At 35.6% G+C, this 23,318-nt stretch overlaps 1 protein-coding gene across 9 annotated transcripts in view; it reads right to left on the reverse strand.

Moving 5' to 3' along the window:
• Nucleotides 1-23,318, reverse strand: part of LOC112570162 (protein unc-79 homolog) — a 42,112-nt gene that overhangs the window by 16,741 nt on the left and 2,053 nt on the right. For 3 of the 9 annotated variants that reach the window (XM_025248446.1, XM_025248447.1, XM_025248445.1), the window contains exons 2-31: nucleotides 23,103-23,223; nucleotides 22,568-22,740; nucleotides 21,493-21,663; nucleotides 21,057-21,143; nucleotides 20,630-20,685; nucleotides 19,996-20,125; nucleotides 19,203-19,217; nucleotides 18,515-18,579; nucleotides 17,851-18,009; nucleotides 16,796-17,010; nucleotides 16,323-16,506; nucleotides 14,897-14,963; nucleotides 14,132-14,169; nucleotides 13,543-13,646; nucleotides 12,940-13,027; nucleotides 12,409-12,497; nucleotides 12,026-12,149; nucleotides 11,221-11,502; nucleotides 10,096-10,381; nucleotides 9,662-9,759; nucleotides 9,378-9,526; nucleotides 8,558-8,715; nucleotides 7,940-8,121; nucleotides 7,425-7,626; nucleotides 6,168-6,350; nucleotides 5,723-5,752; nucleotides 3,861-3,929; nucleotides 1,271-1,381; nucleotides 843-964; nucleotides 266-316 (exon numbers count right to left, since the gene is read on the reverse strand). In XM_025248446.1, coding sequence (XP_025104231.1) covers nucleotides 266-316; nucleotides 843-964; nucleotides 1,271-1,381; nucleotides 3,861-3,929; nucleotides 5,723-5,752; nucleotides 6,168-6,350; nucleotides 7,425-7,626; nucleotides 7,940-8,121; nucleotides 8,558-8,715; nucleotides 9,378-9,526; nucleotides 9,662-9,759; nucleotides 10,096-10,381; nucleotides 11,221-11,502; nucleotides 12,026-12,149; nucleotides 12,409-12,497; nucleotides 12,940-13,027; nucleotides 13,543-13,646; nucleotides 14,132-14,169; nucleotides 14,897-14,963; nucleotides 16,323-16,506; nucleotides 16,796-17,010; nucleotides 17,851-18,009; nucleotides 18,515-18,579; nucleotides 19,203-19,217; nucleotides 19,996-20,125; nucleotides 20,630-20,685; nucleotides 21,057-21,143; nucleotides 21,493-21,663; nucleotides 22,568-22,740; nucleotides 23,103-23,223 — 3,809 coding nt within the window. Of the gene's footprint in view, nucleotides 1-265; nucleotides 317-842; nucleotides 965-1,270; nucleotides 1,382-3,860; nucleotides 3,930-5,722; nucleotides 5,753-6,167; nucleotides 6,351-7,424; nucleotides 7,627-7,939; nucleotides 8,122-8,557; nucleotides 8,716-9,377; nucleotides 9,527-9,661; nucleotides 9,760-10,095; nucleotides 10,382-11,220; nucleotides 11,503-12,025; nucleotides 12,150-12,408; nucleotides 12,498-12,939; nucleotides 13,028-13,542; nucleotides 13,647-14,131; nucleotides 14,170-14,896; nucleotides 14,964-15,694; nucleotides 15,807-16,322; nucleotides 16,507-16,795; nucleotides 17,011-17,850; nucleotides 18,010-18,514; nucleotides 18,580-19,202; nucleotides 19,218-19,995; nucleotides 20,126-20,629; nucleotides 20,686-21,056; nucleotides 21,144-21,492; nucleotides 21,664-22,567; nucleotides 22,741-23,102; nucleotides 23,224-23,318 lie in introns of those variants that run through there. The other 6 variants (XM_025248449.1, XM_025248448.1, XM_025248450.1 and 3 more) reach the window with 6 other exon arrangements.

A 23,318-nucleotide genomic window follows, 5' to 3' on the forward strand; every position in this document is an offset into this window, starting at 1 on the left:
CATCCAGAGTCCTGCTTAAAATCTTGCACCTTATAAACCTGTAATGTGCAAACTGGCTAAAAGAAGTAACAATAATTATACAAATTTCGACCCTTTTCTCAATGAATTACATTTGTTACTTGGTTTAATAACTTGCACAGCTAATCAAGACCTAATAAAGACTTGAGATTTTGTATATACAGCAAAACAGCATACACATGCAGTCTGCAAAAGATATGGGTGATGAGACACCTTGAGGTCAGCAAATGTGTGATGAGATACCTACCTGTGCTTTGGCATCACACTCTTGTACTTGTTCTTCACTTCTGACCATAAACTGGAAAAAAGGTAAAAGAAATCTCCAATGTAAAGATAGACTATAAAAACATGAAGCATATTTGCCTACAAAAAGATCACGACAAATTTTTGTTTTTGGGTTAATGAAGGGATGTGTGAGAGAAATAAAACATAATAAATAATAATAAACATGGGATTTATGTAGCAAATACTCACTCTCATAAGCAAACATCTTAGTGCTGGAGATATGAATAAGACATGGACAACATAGCAAGAATGGAAGGATAACCAACAATAATGAAGACTAATAAAAGGCAAATTTAGAAAATATAAAGAGAAAATGGGTAACAAGAACTGAGGGTATCATGATTCTGCAGAGGAAGATGAGGAGGGAAGTACCAACAGACATATATCTTGAAAAAAGAAAATCGTGAAGAGTAGCAGTTGTTTCATAAACGCTGGGGATGATGTAGTATACCAGATTCATCATCTGGTAGTTCTAGAAACAGAAAAAATGTTAGCCATGCAAATTTAACTGTCCCAATTGACAGTAAAGCTGTTCTTACCTTCATAAGGAGTGCAACAAGGTGATGCACAACATCCCTGTCAATACCCTCCAAATCCATTGCACGCTGCAACAATGCAGCAAAATTGCTTTCTTCATCCGTGAACTCTCGTAAATGTCCTCCTGTTAAAAATTGAAAAAAAAGAAGAAAGAGATGCATTATAAATATACAGTTTACAAACAAGCAAGTGAAGGTAAACAAATAAACAGGACAGATAGCTTATTGAACATACATCAAAGTGCCTTAAAATGGCAATCTGCCAATCTGTCCACATAATAGCACAGTGCTGTCACTAAATCTCAATACAACACAATGGATCATTATATTATTCTTATAGTTAACATATTTCAAAGTTAATTTTCTTGTAATTTAAATCGAAGATAAACACCCCACCAAAGTTTATGGAGCAGTACTTAAAATATGCTGACCTGGAAACATTGTGTGACTAAAGGATGACAGATTCAGCTTTGTAGTCATGCGCCGAGTCAGGTTAAACTGAGGAGCTGACCATTGCCGAACACAGGACTTGTCCTTTTCAACTGCAATGAAATGTTCAGCACTTGACAAACACATTTAAGTAAATGTACACTTGCATACAATCTGATACCCTCTGCAAGACTTTCATGACAGAAAAATAAGTTAAAAAGGTGGAAGACAATCAGTGTGAAAATTTGTGATCAAATGATACAGCCACAGACATATGTCTCATACGTCTGTGAAACAGCAAGTCTAACATTGATATAAATACTTCATTTTCTGCTCCTTCATTTATTTTTTGACAGAAGTGTTAAAGGCATCAATCATTACTCATTCAGCATCAGTCTTTAAGGATGAAAGCTCTCCATGAAGAGGCTATAAAGTCAGCTCTGCCAGAAATATGTTACAATCAAGAAAATAGTTGAATGAAAATATTATGAAGCCTTCCACATTAAAATACAAGGCACTTTTTACATTTGATGAAATAAAACAGTTTCCAATAACCTGTAGTCATTATTGTGTTAGCAGTAACATGAGTGATAGCAATGATGACAACAAAGCTTACAGCAATGCTTGAAGATGTTAATAACGTCATCTGGTTTGCAAGGTGTTCTGCTTTGCATTACTTGATGAACAATATCCACTGACTACATAGCATAACGTCATAAATCCTGCGTGACAATAACCCTGAATAGTTGCAATTTGAAAGTCTAACAATAACTGCAGCTACAGCCATGTAGATTCATGGCACCAGACTTATAATGTTTCTTTTCAGGTTGCCATACATATAAATGTTGTCTGGAATGCAAAACACACAATGATAGAGGCAAACCCAGATTCAGCAGATGAGTGCAGTGACAGCTGACCTCAGTGTGCAAGTCTGTGTAGTGGCTAAAAATAGAAAGTGGAGAAAGATATCCTGCTGCAGAACATGGCTGGGGGAGATGTAGCTTCAGATTTTCTAAAATTCTTCTAGCATGGCTAAATGAAGATCATTTGGTGCAGTTATTAATCAAAGAGCTCTGTGTGTCGAGATGCAGGCTGTCTGAATATAATACAAAAGTGAAAGTGAGTAGAAACACTAAAAATCTAACAGCAAAGAGAGGCAAAATAGCAAGATAAACTATGGTTCTACTTCTCTTGAAGGATAAATAGGATAATGGCTGCTAAGCAGTAATGTGCAGAGGTTAGTGGATTTTTGTAATAATTATGTTAGTAAAATGCTGCTTTTGTAAAAGCCAGTGGAAATCAATGTGTTACTTATACAAAGCTCTAAAATTATGGATATAGTTATCAACAGACAACAAATGCAAGCGCTGAGTCTGTTTGTGACAGGCTTGAAACACAATGGGCCTGGCACACAGCTGTAGTTGTCATGTGACTTTTGCAAGTTAAACCAACAGCAGTCAAAATTACACTGAAAATCCAAGTTCAATGTGTTATTACGGGAAGTTTTAAAGAAAAGTTTTTTATACTCGCCAAAAGTAGTAGTATTTATTGAGCAGTAATTGTATTAATTTTTCCAAAAAATAGCCTTGATTGCATCCATTTCAAGCCCCCTATACACACTTGGCTCAATCAAATTTGCCTCGTGGTTTTGCAAATTGATATTTACAGCTTAAGATGTACACATTTATTTAATAAAAAGAATAATTCAACTTCAAGATTTCTGTTTTAATTAAAGTTAAAAAAAAAAGTATTTATTCAAAAGAAGTCATATTGCTTGAACTGCAATAACTCTAACAGAGATGAAACTTGTCTGTTACATCCAGTATCCAGAATTCAATAACAGTTCATTCCTTACAAGTACCACTGAGCTAAGTACAAATATGGACAAGTCACAATTACTCAGAAATTTCTGGTGTAACAGTCAACTATGTAAACATTGCTTTCTTGAAGGTTCACTTAACTCTTTTTTTTGTTAAATAACTAACAGTTAAGTGTTTGGTGTCTTGGGATTTCAAGTAACTTCAGCCTTACAGATGCCTGTCACTAAAACAACAAAATAATCTCTCTTCAACCTATGTAAAGACAACGCCCTGAGCATTCCTGTATTTAAAGCCACTTTACCTATTCGATAATGGGCTTAAACAAAATTGAAATTCAAACAAACTGTGCTAGAAAAATGTGCACAATTGAAATCTACCAATCATAAACGAAAAATAATCAAATCCCAAAAGTCAAATACAAAGAAGATGTCTTAAAAAAATGTTTAGCTCACCCTAAAAAAATATATATGCAATTAAACTGAACCTTGTTTAGATCGCCCTTACATATATATATACACAATAAAATCATTATTTCTACAGAAAAATTCTTGTGTGACCTCAGCTGTGGCATTGACAACAGCAACTAGGCAAAGTGACAACTTGAAAATAAAGCTACACAAATGAACCAACCACTGGTGGAAGTGAAGTCCATCCATAATATTCACTTTGAATAACTGGATGAGACACTTTGTTAAAACATTCTGCAATACTTCATGCATCATACAGAGTGCCTGGTCTTGGCTGTGGGAGTTATAAATAGAACACAACTTACAAAGAAACTTAGAAAGAAAAGTCACAGAATGTTTTCGCCCATCAGGTTCTGAGAATTGTCTTGGTAAGCCTGCAAGAAAACAAATCACAAAACTGAACTCTGTCTTCTTACAAATGCAAAACATCATAAAACAAATCAAGTGAATTAAAATCAACTAAAACAGTGAACCAGCATATGAATTAAGTCCTGTTTGATAAAGGAAAAAAAATTGCAGCACATGATAACTGCAGTATTTTGATGGGGCAAAGAATCAAACAGAAGACGAAGTAGATTTTCCCTGAAACAAAAGATCAGCTGCAGTTAGTACTTTCAGAGTTATCACAAGTGTCTAACAAAGCCTGAAATGAGAGAAAATACGATGACTTTCACAATCACTATAAATATAATATATCCATAAATATTGTTTATCATAATAACACACATGTGTGTGCTCAAAACAATTTTTCTCCATTGAATTGTACTGATTACTGAAACGCATGTTTCCATAAATACCCAATCCACAGTATTAAACATAATTGCCCATCCTCAGTGAAGGGACTAAAAGTGCCAGAGTACAAATGGTATCAAATATCTCTACATAATCAGAAACTTCAAAATAAATATTGCTCCATCTATACATATTCAGCAATATCAAAATAACCAGTGCCAAGTCTAAACATAGCAATATCAAAATAAAACAGTGCCATGTCTTTAAAATAAACTGTGCCAGGTTTATACATAGCAATATCAAAATAAACAGTGCCATGGCTATAATGCAAGTGCATCTGGCATGCTTGGTTCTTATTTGCAACTGAGACAAAGCATAAATGTAACAACAATATGTGTACATCAGATAATCACATTCTTTGTTCACTGTGTGGGTGTGTGTGCATGTTTGAGTGCAACAGAGAATAAGCATGCACATGTGTGAATGCACAAAAGAGAAACTATACCAGTATATGAAGACAGCAAATTAAAAACATTACAAGTTAACAACCTTAAGTTCATTGAGCAAATCAAACAGGTGTGCCTGCAAAAATACTTCACCCAAAACCAGAGCAACTTTACAACCTGGCTCACACAAACATGTCACTTTATAGATATTATTCCTGCTAACATTATCAGACATGCAAATTTTCAAAAACAATAACAAGATGTACATATCTGACAGATTTCAAAATTTTGCTATATAGCTGGCTAGCTGGTAGGCTAACTTTCAAGCCTTTTGTAAATTCTTTTCATATGATCCTAAATTTCGTGTGATTGTCTCAGAACAGAGCAGCTTGTGGCCAAAATTTTAATATATGAACTTCAACCACATTCTGAGCACTTCCACAAAATAGAATGCATATAATGACACCTCTTTTAACTCACAGTAAGCTTCACTACTCTCTGTTTTCCTGGCACCTACCACTAAAAATAAAGATCTAACGAACATTTTACTTTACTGTCTCCACAACAACCCTGTATGCTGGACCACTTTGCTTGTCAAACTCTTGGTCACATGCAACAGGGCAGTTCCACCAGGACATTGCTTCTTGCAATCTACCGCTTAATTTTGTTACACTAAATGTGCCTTGTAGTTCAAAGTCTTTGGCCATGTCTTCATCAAAAATTTTTGCTGTGAATACTTTAGTAGCTTCTATAATAATAGCAACTGTATGACAGATAACCAGAAACACCTTGCTAAAACTGGACAAATAGAATAAATTAGAATAGATGCAGTTGCCTAAAATGTGACAGAAAACATGAACTATGTACTATAATACTATAGGCAGCACACTAACAATTTAAAGACTTTTACCACTACATTGTGTTGCAGGTGCAGAAACAGGCAAAATCTGACAAGTGCAGTGTGTTTTATGATGCAACAATGTACTTACTGTCTATATGCTCCTGATGCCCTCTGCTGACTGACATACAATTAGCCAAAATATGTGAGTGCAATCAAATATCAAGGTGATTGCCTTTTCTTTTTGCACGCATACTTCTTCTAAATTTACACAAATGGGATAAACTGAACTCCACAGCAAAGTCTTAGAAAATACTGATGAACACTCATGAACACCACCTTTCCTAATTCTGCTCTCAAATTATATTTTAATGCAAACACTGGGTACTGCAGTCACAACATAAGCAACTCAAATTAAGAAACTTTTACAGATTACTGATCCTTTTAAAAATTACAGAAAACTAGCACATCATAGCAGCAACTAGTAATAGCCACGCATTCCAAAACAAAACATAAACCTTTCTTTTTCATGCCATTAAGAGACTTTGAAAACTTTAGTTTATAAGTTCATATGAAGATGAAGTGCTCACTGGTACCTTTGGGTGGAGCAACTCCTTTTGTGATCAGGTGAAGAGGTACTGAGACTGCGCGGCGATAAGGAGGTTTTCCTTTTAAGCTTTGGCTCACAGAGCGAATGCTGTCTGTCCTCGCCAAAGCTAAGCGAGCCCGATTGACTTTCTTTAGAAAATGCTCGCTATGTCTGTCGCTGCTTGTTAGGTCTGTTCCAATATTTAAAAAAAAAGAGACAGAGAGAGGGACGTAGTCAGACAAAGTTTTAGTGGAAAGAAAGAAAACTGCATCCAGCAGAACAGAATAGTTACGTTTGCTTGTTACTGTCCGTTACTGGGTACCCATGAGGTGGCCTTCATGCCTGATTACTGATGGTGATCCTATTAAAGTCAGAACTAAAGGATGAGAATGAATTTACTCTTACAAGATGGCTTAACAAGATGAAGAACACTTTATTGCCCTCTCCGATCCACAAGCATGACTGGCATAAAAAAAAATTGTTTCTTCTGCCATCATCTTTCCTTGTCCATCTTTTTTTTCCATTTCATTTGCATACTTTTTCCATTTAAATTTTTGCTTTTATTGTCCCTGTACTGCAATAGAACGGGAATATTTACATAAACTTAAACTGTTAAATTTAAAAAGTTAAAAGATCCTTTTTTCAAAATCATTTAATGGGGCCCTTGGAGTACATAAAAAGGAAATGGGGGCAAAATCATGTTTATTATGGAAGTCAATTCTTCATTTTTCAATTGTATGGTTATATTGTTACTTTTTTTTTTAGTTTGCTCAAGTTTGATTGTTTTAATTTTTATTTATTTCTTAAATGAAATCTATAAAAAAAAATCTCTATGGTAAGAGTAACTGCATACATAAAAAAACTCACAACTAAAACTAGAAAGAGCTAAAATGAAAAAGGATGATATTGCATATGCTACAGCTAACTATACTGCATACTGCTTATGATGCAAAATAAACCAAGCTGAAGCCTTTTAAGAACTGTAAAAAGAGAACAATAATTACAAATACAGTAATAGCTAGCATACGCTGCAGAAAGTCTCTTAGCACATAAATTGGAAACTGAAAGCTTTGATAAAGCCAACATTAAATGTAACAGTATGGAAAGCTTTCTTTCTGAAGACAACGTAGCAAGCATTATGACAATAAAACTATAGAAGCATGATTAAAACTACACCTCCAAGGCCATGCATGTGCCTATGGAACAAAAGTAACCTATGAATCCCCTGTGTACTGGGGTGATTTTACTTGCTGGCCATACTTACCTGTAGGGCAGGTTATGTCCCCAGTACTTTCCAGATCAACCTGTGCTTCAAGTGACAGAGTGTCGAAGCGACTGAGAAAGAAGTCCCAAGTGAGAATACGCTCTTTCATCAGCACAAATGAGAGGAGCTGAATGCGATGCAGAATCAAACACCTGTCCCGAATGACTGTATCAAACTGAAACTCCAGACACTGGATGAGGCACTGCAAAGAAAATAACTAAAGGTCAATCTTAGAAGCTGAAAAATCTGCTGCAACACAAAAAGAGTGAATGTCAAGCACAGCCATAGCATTACAGAGTCTTAAGAAAGGTGAGTCTCTGCATGTTCAAGCACATGTGCGCACACACACACACACATTCTCTCAACCATACCTGCATTGTTATACAGGTGCATACACACACTCTCTCTCAACTATACCTGCATGCTCATGCACATGTGTATACACATACATATTCTTACACACATGCACACACACATATATATATATACACACACAAACACATATGAGACAATACCTTAAGACCAGCTGGCTGGATGGTCTCCAGAAACATTATAGTGCGCTGGGCCACGGCAGAGTTGATGTCCTCTACAGAACCCACCATATGGCAAAAAGCATGAGCCAACGATGTCTGTAAAACCTGATTGTTGCGGACCATCTCAGACTCTAGGCAACGTGCCAGAACTGTAACTTTCTCCACTGCAATAAAGGTTATGTCTGGTAATTATCTTCACACACATGCCTGTTCATGTTTACTCAAATCTATCTGCTAAACATAGTACCAGGATTGACCAAAAATGATAACATTCAAGATTTATGGGTATGATTGGCTACTTTTAAATACTTCAGTTGGCTGAATCTCTAATGGCTAAATCATTACAAGAATATAAACAAATACATAACATTTGTTCTTTGACACTTCATGGGCAGCCTATTCACCTGTCTAAGCCACACCCATGAATAACTTACAAAAACTGAAGTACTCCTTTCCACAAAACAGCTGCAAGAGGAGAAGATCCAAGCTAACAGGTAATAATAATAATGAATCACTGAATATATCTCACTGTTAAAAGACCGTTTTATTAATGAAAACCTTCTCATCAAAAGGCAATAAAAACAGTGCAAACATATTTACCAGCAGCAAAGCGAACCTTCCAGTCATCACTTGAAAAATCATCCTCAACTAGGTGCCACAAAACAGTTGCACCAGTTGGGAGAGTCATACAGTGCAGCAAAAGTGGTACAATCAGTGTTGCCAGATGGGAGCGAGCTGTCTGCAGCAGCTGCCACTGCCTTCAAGAATAAAGGCAAGCATAGTTAAAACAGAGGTTATGACAAGTACAGCAGGACAAATAGGCTGTAACATCTATTTGCCATTGTAGTCTATCAACATACTCCAAAATACTGAAATCTCAAGTAACAGCTGACTGCATATTGTCGCAAAACCTGGTTTTCTTTTCTTTTAATTTTTCAGATAGGATGGGAGATAGAAAAAGTGGGTGGACTGTGAGAAATCTGCATGGGAATGTGTGGGTGCAAATGTCTCATGATGGCTGCTTTTTCTTTGAATGGCATCTTTGAGAGGTGTCATTAGCAGGTCAGGAGTGAGTTTTGCTGCTGTTTCATGTTTTCTTTCTGGAGTCGTCTTCACTCCTTGACTGATGGTTTTCCTGACCAGACTTATTAAAAGGGTGTAACCTATTCCCCTGAAAACCTGTTGAGGAGAGTCTGTGTCAGTTCTGAGTCACCAAATTTTTGAGTCATATTGAGAATATTTCTTTTGTTTGCTGAATAATTTTGAATAATTTTTCTGAATAAATTTTGTAAATTGTATTTATTTCTTAACTTCAGATTTTTGTTGATTTTTTTTTTGTCTCATCCAAAAGCCACTGTTGAGTGTGCAGGTGACATATGCAGTCATTTAACCAGAAAAACCTAAACAAATACACACTTACATGGGAATGAAAGTTTTGTCCAAGGTGAAGGTGATGTAGTTTGTATACTGGTTGATAGTGTAGTTCAGACTTTCACCATGCAAAATAAGGAACTTCAGGGAAGTCAGAAGTGCAAACAGGGCATCTGTATCATCCACGTTAGCAAGAGCCTGAACAAGAAAAGAACTCATATTTTGGATCTGTTATTAGAGTCCCTAAATTGTGCTTCATTTTGAAAGTAAATGAAACAAGTGATTTCTCTCTCACACACATGTACACACTCTGTCCCAAGCTACAGACCTCACCTCTATCAAGGCATCATAAAGCTGTAGGTAGACAGGCATAGCATCAATGCTGAAGTCTTTGTCTTTGTCTTCTCTATAAGTTGGAGCGTTCTCAGTTCCTGTAACCATACAAATCTGAAATTAACAGCAACAGCAGCAATGACAACTGGCAGTTACACAGTTATGGCCGTGCTTCTTGGGATAAATAAAATGCATTATGAACATTATGCTGAAAGTGACGCATGCCATGTGTCATCCTGAATATCCTGAATATCCAAAAGTCCAGTGTTGTCAGAGAGGAAGGGAGGGCCAACAGTGTAGTGCAAACTCAAATCCACTTCAGGTGAGGAAGTGAGGTATTAGTGTGGGCTTGTTCCTCCTGTTCCTGACTCTCTCTTTGCAATGAGAAGTTTGGTACTAACAAGCTAAGTAGGATAAAAGCAAACAAAACTCACTGGGTGATTCGGATATTGTCTGATGTTTCACCTCCTCTGCTTTGGGCAGGTCTTTTGGAGGAAGTTTGAGAGGATCTCGAGGACACACATGCTCCATCAGTTGGGAGGCCAGCTGGTGCCAGAGAGCAATGTTCTGGCAGTACATGCAATTGATCCGCTTAGTTTCGTTGTCACACGAGTGTTGCCCATCCCACTTTTTACACATCATCTCTCTCAAAAGTGACATGACCAGACGAGTGGTCTCATTATAGATGCCAAGGTGACGTGGGGTTTCCTGTAGCTCCATCTATGATGGAAATAAAAATTATCTTTATGGGTGATAGTCACTGTCATAGAGACTCGTGCATAGAAGCACACACACACACTTTTTTTCTGAAATGGAAGCATTTTCAAAAACTCATAAATAATTAACTGTAAAATATATGAGGAAGATTAATCAAACTTCTAAAATTGTAAAGTTTAAAATTAAGAAAAGAAACTGTTCCTTTCTTATTCCATTGTGAAACTGCGCTTTTGTGTAAATCCAAAGGAAATTAAGTAATCATATTTCCTTATGGAAAATTTTAATAAATGCCTATGCACAATTGATCATCACTGTGATGTTTAGTTCAATATTTAGTGGATTTTAATGGTTACACACAGCGTAGAAATGAACATAACTTATCATGATTAAGAACAACTTTAGTGTCAGAAATAAGCTTGAAACTGATGAAAAATTGCTGGCTGACTTTGTACACATGTATTGCCATCATTTTTTAAAAGAAAAGTACATCTGGAAAAATTCAAATCTTCAAACCAACATCTTCCAGTCTCTATGCAGCTCTATATATGCCATATAACAAATGTGACTTTCCTAGACAAATGAATGGATTTTGTCCTTTTTTGTGTTGAATTTTGTAGTAAAAATTATCCAATATGATGAACACAGGTAGGTGGCCCAGCCTTAATAGGTGCTGAATGGGCCAGACATATTCACCTGGCCTGGTCTCAGTTAAATGACCAAGTCCTACTTCTACCTGTTAGAGAATGTTCAACATTATATCACTGCCCAAATGAATAGCAGGCTTTTAAAAATCCTAAACAACTATCTCAGATGGATGGTTCATACTGAACTGGCCATGCTACCTGTTTCAGGAGGATGTCCAGCATAATAATGAAACAGGGAAGCACCAGTTCAGTGTCCCTCTCATATAAGTCACATGGGTCTGGAGCAACAGGGAACCTCTGGGGACTCATGGGCGACACAGCCTCGTGGGCTGGGGATGTCTGGTACAACACAGACTGTGGTAGGGCTTGAGCCTGCAGTTCTTCTGCCTCCCTCACATCAGACTGTATGTGCTCCACCCCTGATTTGAAGATCTTCAGAAGAAGATGCATGGGTATGATAATGTCCAGGCTAGATAGAATCTGAAAGAGATGTATCATCATAAGGACTCAGTCTTCATTCAGCATCTTCAGCAAGTGATTTCCATGCACCTTTCAGTTTCAAGCTATTCTGCATCAATTCTTATCATTGGAAAAGTTTTATTCATTACGCACAATCAGTTATTTGAATACATTTGAAAAAATGGTTATTATAATGCACAGATCCAAGCCAATCAACATCAGAAGTATTCCTCAAAAATTTAAAAGCATTCTTTAATAATTTAAAAATGCTTCCCTACCCAGCCCTGCTTTTCTTCCCCAAAACCTTCATACCATCTGTCTCACCCCCACCCCACCCCACAAACCTTCAAATCTCAGCAGTCAAATCTCTTTGTTGTTGCTTCACCACATCTCCTTCATCTCACATCTCAATAAGTAGAACTTTAAAGCCAAAGGCACTAACCAGAATGTCGTTAATAAACACACACAAACATTTGATCATAAGATACTTACCAAGTATACAAAACTAAAATAAAATTTTAAAACTTTGAGAATTTGATCATACCTGTAGCCACTGCAAGACCTGTTCTTGTACAGATGCACTGGGATCCTCAAAGCGGTTTGACACAAAGTTGTACATCTTTTCCAAGGTAAAGGGCAGAGGACACATGTCTATGTCAAATGCTTTGCTGTTTAAACAGATGGTGCAGATAATAAATAAATTACTAAAAAAAAAAAACTTCAGAGTTTGCAATCTTAACACCAGCACCTACACTACCATCTAGAGCTTTCATCCTCAGTTACAGCTTATAATAATCACATTACTATATTTGCCTTTTAAAATTATTCTTTCACCAGATCTTTTTAACGCTAGAAAGCGAAAAGGAGTGCATGGAAAAAGTAAGGGATCATTTAAAAAAGCTTTGAAATGTTGCTGGGTTTTTTCACCTCAAAAGTACTTTGAGCTCCATCAGCTCATCCTCAGGAACTTCCATTCTGATAGATTCTAACCAATATGGCATCACATAGTCCCAGATCTGTGTGGTGAAAATCAACTTTAATCAAATCACTTTTCACCAAAAAGAAGTATAATAAAAAGATGAAAAAAATGGGTAGAAAATTGTTCTTCTAGCTGGCAGAATTTCTGCTACATAGTCAATAGTAACGTAAGATATGTTTACCAAAGTAACCAAGTGTAAATGAGCCATATGTACCCCTCTAATCTCTATCTCTCGTTCAGATATATATTGCATTTCAAAAAGAGCAAGGGGATACATGCATGAAAAACTATTGTTAGATTTCACATAACATTTAAAAGCTAAACTTTCTCTCTCTCTCTCACACACACACACACACAGATTAACCCTAACTCAAAAGTAATGAGATGTTGTATGGCACCAAGCAAACTCTTTCATACAAAGTATATTCTAAAAGTACTTTTTTCTCTCTCTCCCTCACACACACACATATCAACCCTACCTCAAAAGTAATGATGTTATAAGGCACCAAGCAAAAGAAGCAGTTGAGACCTTCTTTTATCTGAGTTGTTCGAGTGCAAAGTGTTTCCCTAAAATAAAAACTTAACATATGAAGACATGAAGCAATTGCAAAAGAGTGGAAATGAGCTTCACCAGGGAGAATAAAATATATAGTATTACCTAAACTACTAATCCACAAGATTTGTTAAATCTGACACAAAAATGCCTTCAATTTACTTACAATTCAGCAATTTATGCCCATATGGGCGCTTTATCTTACTTGCCAACATTAAGTACTTCAAGTAAATCAAGTACTATGTAGCAAGTGATAATATATGCTATCTTTTCAATACCCTTAGATTAAGCATAAAAAATTAATGTTTTACAATATTATTAGTTTACATGCTAAAATTTGAAGATAGTTTTGCTGACATTGTATGGATTAAACATGCTCATAATTACCAGCTTTATAAAATAATGCATACCACTTGAATAGATAATCCATAAATATGCATTCATACATTTGTAAATGTGCACAAAGGCAAACATATTGACCATCACACACATAGACACAGGTGAATACACTGATGCACTACCTGCTTACCAAAATCCTCCAACACGAGAATACTCAACAGGATGTGGAAGCAGGCAAGCCACAATGACCTCAAAATGTGTCTGCATCACACCTTGCAGCCAATTAAAGACATACTGCAAAAACAAATAACAGCTTATAATAACAGATCTCTACAACATAAAATAATACCAGTTTCATTCATTAGTGGATATTAGCAGATTCCCTCTTTACAGCTTCCTCTCTTTTTTGCTTACTTCAGCAGATAATTAGCTTTGAGCAGCACACAATGTTCTTAGTACATATGTTGACACTGATGAGTAAAATATTGCAATGTATAAAGGAAAGGTACTTTGCAAATTTATATATTTAGATAGTGCTACCTCTCCAACCTCTATCCCAACTCCTTCCTAATGCTAAAATCCTCACTGGTAGTAATAAAACATGAATTACTATAAGTTTGTTATCAGCTGCTAGATCCTACTCTTTTGTCTCCACAGAACTTTTAAATGCAATAAATCAGTCTAAAATATGTTCATTTTAAAACGCTACCTATTTAACCAACAAAATTTATGTTTTGATAAGGATTCTGAAGACTGGAACAGTATATGATGAAACTCACTTCAGGTTTCAGTTTTTCCAGTGCATTTCCAACATTGTCTGAAAATATTGTTAATGAGAGTTGATTGTGCATCATGACAAGTGATTTTATCAATTCAAAACACTTTTTAAAAAAGAAAACAAACTATAAAAGTAACTAAACAAAGACTGGATTGATGAGCTGTACAAAAATAGTTAATTTCTTTTAATCTGTTCTTCCTGATGCTGTTGCTGCTATCTTGCATTGATAAAGATGTCAATGCCAATGATGACGATGAACACATGCCAGTACTATCTATAAACCCTCCTCTGATATGTTGGGTTTTACCTGTTTCTATACTGGTCCAAACTACCCAGGTTACTCCTGCCATTTGATCTATCTGATTTGATTAGTTACACTATTTCATTCCATAAACATCCAGATTTATGCTAATGACCAGTCTTTTCAAAGATCAAACTAATAACTATATGTCTCCTGATGTTTGTCTTTTTAGAGAATGCTTGTGTGTATGTGCTTCGTATTTTGTGGGGTTTTTTTTTGTTTTTTTGTTTAAGGGATTTGGGGGGGAGGTCATTTATTACAATTGTAAAGCAGGCTGAATCTTTGCAGGAATAGTCCTATACAAAAGTGCTTAATTATTATTTTCCAAACCTGTTGAGGGGATGGGGGAGGTAGAATCTGAAAAAGCAATCCATCAACAACAAAAAAATTATTAAAATAAAGCAGAAACCACAGAGAAATATGCTACTAACCAGGTGATCATATTTACTAAAAGCCATCACTTACCATCTGGCAAATAAGCTGTTGCATCAAACCACTGGAAAAGCATTCCCAATAGACGACCAAGAACTTCCTAATGGACAGAAAATAGAGGATATTGCTTCAAACTGAAACATAAAGGCAGCATTTTGTTCCACTGCACACAACAGAATCAGATGACTGCACCCAGCAAAATAAAGCCACCGATAATCCTTCATTCAGGAGAAGTAAAAAGCAGCTGGATAACCCTGAATATCCATGCAAATGTGCAGAGATTACATATATATATTTACATGCAAGCTCATGAATGCATGAATATTCAAAGTACATGTGCGCATACAAACACACACAATGGGAGGACACATATATAGGCAGACACAACAGAAACACATAAAAACAAGCAAATATGCTCTTTCTTACATTTTAAACAAAAACATAGTCAGAAGAACACTTGTAAGGGACAGAAAAGGAAATGAAAACGAGTGTCTACTCTTACCTGAATTGTGATTAAGCCCTGGACCATAAAAACGTTCATGTACTCTTAATTGTACTTTTATGTCTATTGTTATTGCCTCAACAGTTTATTCTCATCAAATAAAATTAATAATTTATAAATAATTAGAAACAAAAGTAACACATTCCCTAACAAGTTAAATCAAATATATCTGGCATTCATGCTTTGGTCTGCTTCTCTCAAAATTTACTGAAACAATCACCAGCAATTTATCCATGTAATATACAGACATCTACAAGTCAAGTCGCATGCACCTGTTCGAACATAAAAGATACATATAGGTTAAGGAAATGAAAAAATATAACACCAACCTGGAACAGAACTCTGCTACAATTAAGACTAAAAGACTACGCAAGATGACAAATGCATGCTAATCCCCATTTAGTATCACTCATCATGTTGAATGAGCTCTTCAAGGGAGATCTGAAGTATAAGTACAAAAAGAAAAAAAGTAATTCATGCCATGCATATCTTTATGGTCTAACATCACAAAAAGCCGCTAAATAAGTAACTTATTTCTCTGATATTTTCCAAAGGACTTTTGGAAGTCTGAAAGGGGATGCAGCATTCCTAAACAGTGAAAGCATGAACCACAACGAAGACAAAATCATAAATCTTTTAGTATAATTGCTACTAAATAATGCACTGTAATTTTAAATAAAAAATGTTCTCATGTATATTTTTCACTTTTTAGTTTAAGATGTTTGAAATAGATCAAAATATTTTTTAGGGTGATTCTGCAATGTGTAGCTGGAAATTCTATCCATGATTTTTATCTTTCAAGAGTTTATACAAGGTCAGCAACAGGTTTAGGTTATAACCTCTTCACAAACATAAGAGGAATTTTTTTTATCTCAAGACATGATTCTAAAATGATTTTAAACAATCAAGTATGTCAAGTATTTAACAGCAGCTCTAACTACTTTATAAAAATCATACAATGGGTATGTCTTCTTGTGGTGTGCACAGCTCTACCAGAAGCCAGATGCCATATCGACTGAGCAGTTTTCTCTCTCCTGTATCTTCTACATTGAAAAACTCTTCTTCCTCAATAGTCTGTCGATGTTCTTCGCCCATCTCAACCATACGTTTTGTTCCCAATGGTGAGGCTTCCTTAAGCAGACTGAGAAGTTGTATAAGAATGATAGAATGAAGATATACAAGCATGGTTAGTAATAAGTCTATGAACTAAAAAGTTCTTTTATATGTTATTTATAATGTCCTTTCATATATTTTTTGTTATTTGGCACATCTCAAATAAAATTAGAAAGTTATGTCATACACAATGTTTTAGATGGTAAATGACAGGTGGGGAGAACCCACAAGATAATACAGTATAACATTATGATAATCTTACACTGAAACTTTATGTTGCACATGTTTTAATTTCAGTGACCAGATTAGTATCTTACCTAACGATTGCATCCATCAGGTAACGCATGACTTCTGGTGAGCAGCTCCAGATGTCGGTAATGCTCAGGTGAAACACATGCTGTGGGCAATCAGGTTGCCCATGGCGTTGTTCATGGCAACTGGCACAGTATCGAATAGGGCGATTTCCATTGTAACTGGCACACTCAATGGAGAAGCAGGTGCAGATGGCTATGTTTTTGTCAGACTTACAGTTCTGCTCAGGAAAACAAAGTATATGAGATTGTTGTAAGAAATATTTAGCATTCTTTTGAGTTCATAAGACATTCTATAACATCCTTTTGTTTGAGAAAATGTCATCTACTCGATTAATTCTAAAGCATTAAGTTTTGAAATATAAATCAATGCAAGCCCTTCCTCTCTGTTTTATGACTGGGATTTAGGACTTGAGTGTGCACATAAGCAAACGACATCACAGTTCAAATTCTTCCAGACATCTATGAGATTCAAATGAACTACGGAGATTAAGCTATAAGGATAAATTCCAAGCTAAGTTCATGACTCTATGTCATCTGGCAAAACTGGGACTAGGCTATACTAAATCTAGTAGTGAGCAACCACCCCCCAACACATCTCCAGGTGGCAGAGAGGAGAAAATGGCCCAGATATGGAAGTTAGTTGTGAAATAAACCTGGTTTTTCCTGGATGAATAAGCAGTCACAGATCAACTGGTGGTGTTCATACCAAGATAGGGGAGGGTAGCAAGTGGTACCATGTGTCTAATGACAGGTTGACCACATGATAAAGAGCTGCATGTTAAGCTCTGGTCCCAGAGTGTGATCCCAACAAATAATCCCCACTGTACTGACAGGGCAGGATATAAGGTCATGAACTAAGGGCAGAAAAAAAAATGGATGCTGGTCACAAAAACAATAAGTTTTAGTTTTCTTATTATTTACGCTCCCTTCCTACCAGCGCCGGACTTGCAAAGCAAGGATCGGTATAAGCAATGTCTTGAATTAGGATACATTGGACATGTCATGGGATACCTAACATGGAAACATAAACAGAGGCAGTGTAACAACAGGAAACATACTTTGTTCTCACATGTTGTTGAAACATGTGGCATAGGAAGCAGTAAGTCCACCATGTAGTCTCCATGCTCATGATGTAAAAACTCAGCACAGTCACTACAAATGTACAAAGGAGGTGGCATATCTCCTGAATGAATAGCCAGTGCTGGGTTTAAGCACATCTGCAATGTTAAATTCACAATTAAAGAAATATATGGACGAGGAAATCTGCAAGAGCATTTATTTTAAATAAAAAATATCTTATACAATACAAGGCTGCATGCCTTAGAAAAAAATGAGCATCCGACTTCCAGACTAAGTATTTTAATCTTAATCTTTTCATTATTTTTTTCCAAAACATTGTTGACTGGGTTATTATTGCAGGTCACTGGTCTTACAAACAGAAGAACTCACCATGAATTATGTTTCCTAGGCATTGACACCAATATATAATGATTAAGAGTGCTATCTGTGCACATGAATAAAAGATTTACAAGACAAACCAGTGAAGCAATGAAACTATTGAAGCCAACATTCACTTTCTAAAATTTATAAAGGATCTTTTGGCTTCTTCTTCAAAGCATCCAATTTTTTTAAGAGTACTGAATTTAAAAGAAAACACATGCAGTCAGCAATTTTTAATTATAATGCATAGCTGGATTTCTGATTGAATATAAATTTACCTACCTTGACAGCCTGACAGTTACCAGAGTTGATGCAGCCTTTACGCTGGCAAAGTATTGGTGGCCATGCTGAAATAAATAATTTATTTCAAGATATACTAATTTATAAACAGTTAACACCCTAATGTAGCAACATTAACACATTCCTTATAGCACATGATTAAAAAATTTTACTAATGTTAACAGAAAAATGGGGAGCAAAGGAGAGTTACTCTAAAAAAACACATGACTCAATAATAAAAATGGAAACAATGTAACAATAATTCAGATATAGAAAAGAAAGTACAGATTGAAAAATGTACATATATTAAAAAGTCAGGAAAAGTTCATGCACAGATAGAACAGTAAAGGATCTATTTATAAAAGTCAAAAACAAAGGAATAAGAGGACAATCCATGGGACACAAAGGTGCATAGCTACTTACACTTAAGTACTTATGGTACATATAATACAATTTAATAAGATCTTTGGGTCTATTCTTAGGAATATGATAGTGTATTTTCTATAGGTGCATGTCTATGTGGTTTTTCTATGACTGAGCATGTGTGTGTTTTTTCTGTGAGTTTGTGTTTCTATGATTGTGTATATGTGTGCTTGTTTTCTATGTGTGTGTATTTATGCCTCTCTCTGAACTCTTTCACCCTGTCCAGCAGATATTATCACCCACACACTGTCTCAGAAAAAGGCCATACCTGTAAATTCCATGCCTGAGTAAGCAGTTACAAGAATGAAAACAATTGCATTCTACCATTATTATCAAACAAAAAACACCATCCTGTAATAGGAGACAAAAAAATTCACACAAGCTCACATCTGTGATTATCCCACTAGTATTGTTTAGCGATTGTTCAGAGTCTAAAAAATTCTGTTAGTCATGTCCCTTGTTTACAGGTTGGCAGGTGCTTTTTTTAAATCATATAGACACAGCTTTGTGAAACCTTTTATCTTTGGTACTCCTTTTTTCAAATTTGCCATTCACAAACTGCTTCATAACAGAGTCTGAGAACAGTTAAATCAGTCAGAAACAAATACATCATAGCTAGAAACCAATTAAAGGGAACACATATTTGTCACACAATTTAAAGAACCACTTTTGTAGATTTTTTCCTAACCCCCATTTAGGAATAGTGTGAATATTTTTTGTCCATAAGAAGGCAGAGACAAATCGAAGTCTTTATTGTATGCTTATGAAGATTTACATGGGTTTAAATTTTCTTATGGATTTACACCAGCTGAAGACAAAAATTTCATAGACTTTTATGGCAAGAAAACAAATCTAATAAAACCCAGACTTACTTTTATTTGAGAAAATGTTTTTTTCTGAATTGGTGTGCATCAAGTTTTTTTTAATGGTCATTTTTATTAAAATGAGGGTTCTGAAAATGCTGTGTTAATGGTACTGCATGCATCTGGTTTGTAGTCTGGAATCTAGAAAGGGGGATGTTAAAGATGTTAAGAATGAGCTTATGGGCATAACACACTTACCACAGTATTTGTAGTGTATTCCCCGCCTATCACTCAAAGATGGATTCAACTGAGGCCAGTAATAGAACAGTAGATGAGCTGCAGGAGCTTTAGCTGAGGGTGGACCATAGGCTATGATGCTGAGGATGTCCTGAATTTAAACTTAAACATGAACTTTTTCCACAGGCCTATGCAGCTTAATTTACATATAGTCTGTTTGTGCATGACTGAGTGGGCCTGCATGTATATGTGCATGCAAGTATGCTTGTGTGTACATGTATGTCCATGAGTGATGTTTTTCATAAAAGTTTAATTGCAAATATAAATATAGATGAAGCAATATTTGTATATCTGTATTGTAATGCTGGATCAAAAACAGACTATAATTTTAACTTAAATGACCAATGAAGTGCATTGTGTAAGTAGAGAGAAAGCAAACCAAAAAAAAATTAATCTGAAGTATTTAAGACAATTTATGGTTTTAATTAACGGACAGTATAGTGAAGATACAGGAAAGAAGAGCAACAAAAGCATCCATGAATCTACAAATGTTTTATGCACAAGTTTTTTTTTTAATAAATAATACAAAATATTTAAAAGTATAAATAAAGAAAAATTAAATATAAAAATTTTAATACAAATATAGTTTACTTACATTTATTATATTTTTCTTCATACTCATGAAACATTCCAGAATTTGTGAATGGAATGCTGAAAAAAATGGCTTCATTAATAAAACTGTACCATGAAATGTCTCTTAATTCCCTAATCGTAAATTATATCTATATGTATTATTATTATTAAATGGACAACTATTATTTTTACCATGGTCACCGACTTGAACACTTACGGTAACATCCCATCCTGACAAGAATGTGATGTTAACATATTCTTTGATGACAGATATTTATAACTGGCATACATATCTATAACAGATAGACTGAAATGCAATTGGAGCAGGTCATGGATATATCCATCCAAAGCTTCCATCAAGCTGTATTTCCTCTTCAATAATGAAAGGTGTCACCCATCACTTTATGAGCCCTCACTAAAAAAGGTTGTCAACAAACGGTGCAATCTACCTCCATTTTCTGTGTGTTGAAATACCATGGTGATGATAGCAGCAGCAGATTCACTGGCATAGGTGGGCTCTGAACAACCATCGTAACCTGTCAATACATAAAGCACAAGAACATTAAATTTATTTCATCATCTATGTAAACTTATATATAAAATCGAACATAAAAAAATAATAAATTCCATATTTAATTTTTTTACTGTTTTTATCTCTCTTATTGTACTGTACTCTCTGATTTATCTGTCTATAGATCCACTAGGTATGTGAAACTAGTACATCATTGCTCATCGTGACCAGGATATCTACACCTGAGTCCAACATGTTATTAGCACCTTAATATCTTTTGATATCTATCTCTCCACTTCCATGTCTGACTTTTGCAGTTGTCATAATAAAGCACACAGGGTACTTGGAAGTAATCCTAGCATTTCAGTCCTTACCTAAAGTCATGGGAAGTAGAGAGCAGCACAGGAGGTCGATGGTGTCCTTGTGAAGGGTAGGTGGGAATATGGCAAGAGTAGAGGCCACAGTGTATGGCAGGGAGTCCAGCAAATCATGCTCCAGAAATGGTACCAGACATCCAAGAACATTTAACACTGCCTCACCCACATCTTTTAAAAAAAAAAAAAAAAATAGGGAAACCAAGGTTTGTGCATGGTCTGATTTTATATTTTACAAAATCAAACAACAAAGTTTCAAACTGGATGAACTAAACATAAAAAAGAATCTGTGGAAAGTATTACATAAAAGATAATCTCTTTATCTGTTTAAGGGCCACTGTATAATGCAGTAATACCTTCTAAAGCTGATAACTGGTATACCTAACCAAAGTTCACATTTATAGACATCAGCAGCTTACCCTTGAGTAAAATTGTTTTAACATGGCTTGGTAACCAGCTGATTAAGTTGCCCTGATAAGCAACCAGCTCCCAACTTATAACTCACTGAGAAGTTACCTAACTGGCATAGCAAGAATCCTTGTAAATTCAATGTTTGCTCAGGCTGAGCTAACTCAATCATGATCTGTGCCATACCTTAAATGAGAGAATGAAATTGGAAGGGGACAACTCCCATAAAATAACGGCTGATAAAAACGATTGGGTAGGCCTACCCCGAGTCCATGAATGTGGGGTTCGAGCTGCTATCTCCTGTTAGCAGATCTACCTAGCTCTGCATGGTAACTGGCTGGATAAATATGCTTCATGAATACGAGCCCCGATCTTTACAAGTAAAAGATATCAATAGGACAATGTAATTTTTACTTACCAGAATCAGCATCCAATATCCACTTTGATGGAAAGAGCATGCAATGCTAAATATTGCTAAGCTTTTAAAAAAAAAAAAAAAAAAAAAAGAGGAGAATAAAGCAGTATTGAAAAAGTGTCATCCAGGGCCAAAAGTTCTGCCACCCCTACAACTATTTCTGCTATTCCCCTTGCATTCTGAGGTATTTCCACAAGATGAGAATATAATATTTCAACTGTCAACTAGACATAGCCTCACATATGAACTCACCAAGCTGCCCAATCTGTATAAGGGGAACCAGATCTATGATACCCAGCACAGCTTCATATAAGCCAGAGTAGTTTAGATTAGGGAAAATGGATAGTCGAACACTGTCTCGAACACTGTCTCGTTGCTTTGGTCCATAACTCTCTGCAGGTATGCTGGGTACGTCTTTCAACACACTAGACACAAAAGAACCCAAAGCTGTCTCACACAAAGAACATCCCTTTATGAAGGGTGAAATACAAAAAGATGGAACACATTACAAAATCAGATTAGGAGATCTTAAAAAATGTCCGTATTTGTAAGCAAAGTATTAAATGTTATAATAAACAACTTGTTTATGAAATGATGTCGTAGCATCAATTTATTTCTAGATAATCTCTCTGATTTGCAATCATCTAAAACAAATGTAAATTTCAAATGTAAATTTAAAGTAATGCAAGTGGATAACATGATTGCATGATTGTGAATTATAAAAGCTCAGTTATCAGGCTAAAATGCAAATAGTAGATGTGGCAAAATACAATGTTTCAAATATCACCTTAGTAATGTCTGTGAGAAGTATTTCAATGTGTTGGCTATATCAGTCCCTGTGGGTTGGGTTGTTAAGTTATTTGTAATCCGGTAGTGGAAGTCCTTCAGATTACGTATTTTTGAAGTGACTGTAAAACAGTGCATTACATAAATACCATTACAAAGTATCTTCACAAAGAAGCAAAGTACAAACATAAACTCTCTCTCTCACGAGCACACACAT

This window comes from Pomacea canaliculata, linkage group LG8 (genome assembly GCF_003073045.1).
Source record: "Pomacea canaliculata isolate SZHN2017 linkage group LG8, ASM307304v1, whole genome shotgun sequence".
NCBI classification, from domain to species: domain Eukaryota; kingdom Metazoa; phylum Mollusca; class Gastropoda; order Architaenioglossa; family Ampullariidae; genus Pomacea; species Pomacea canaliculata.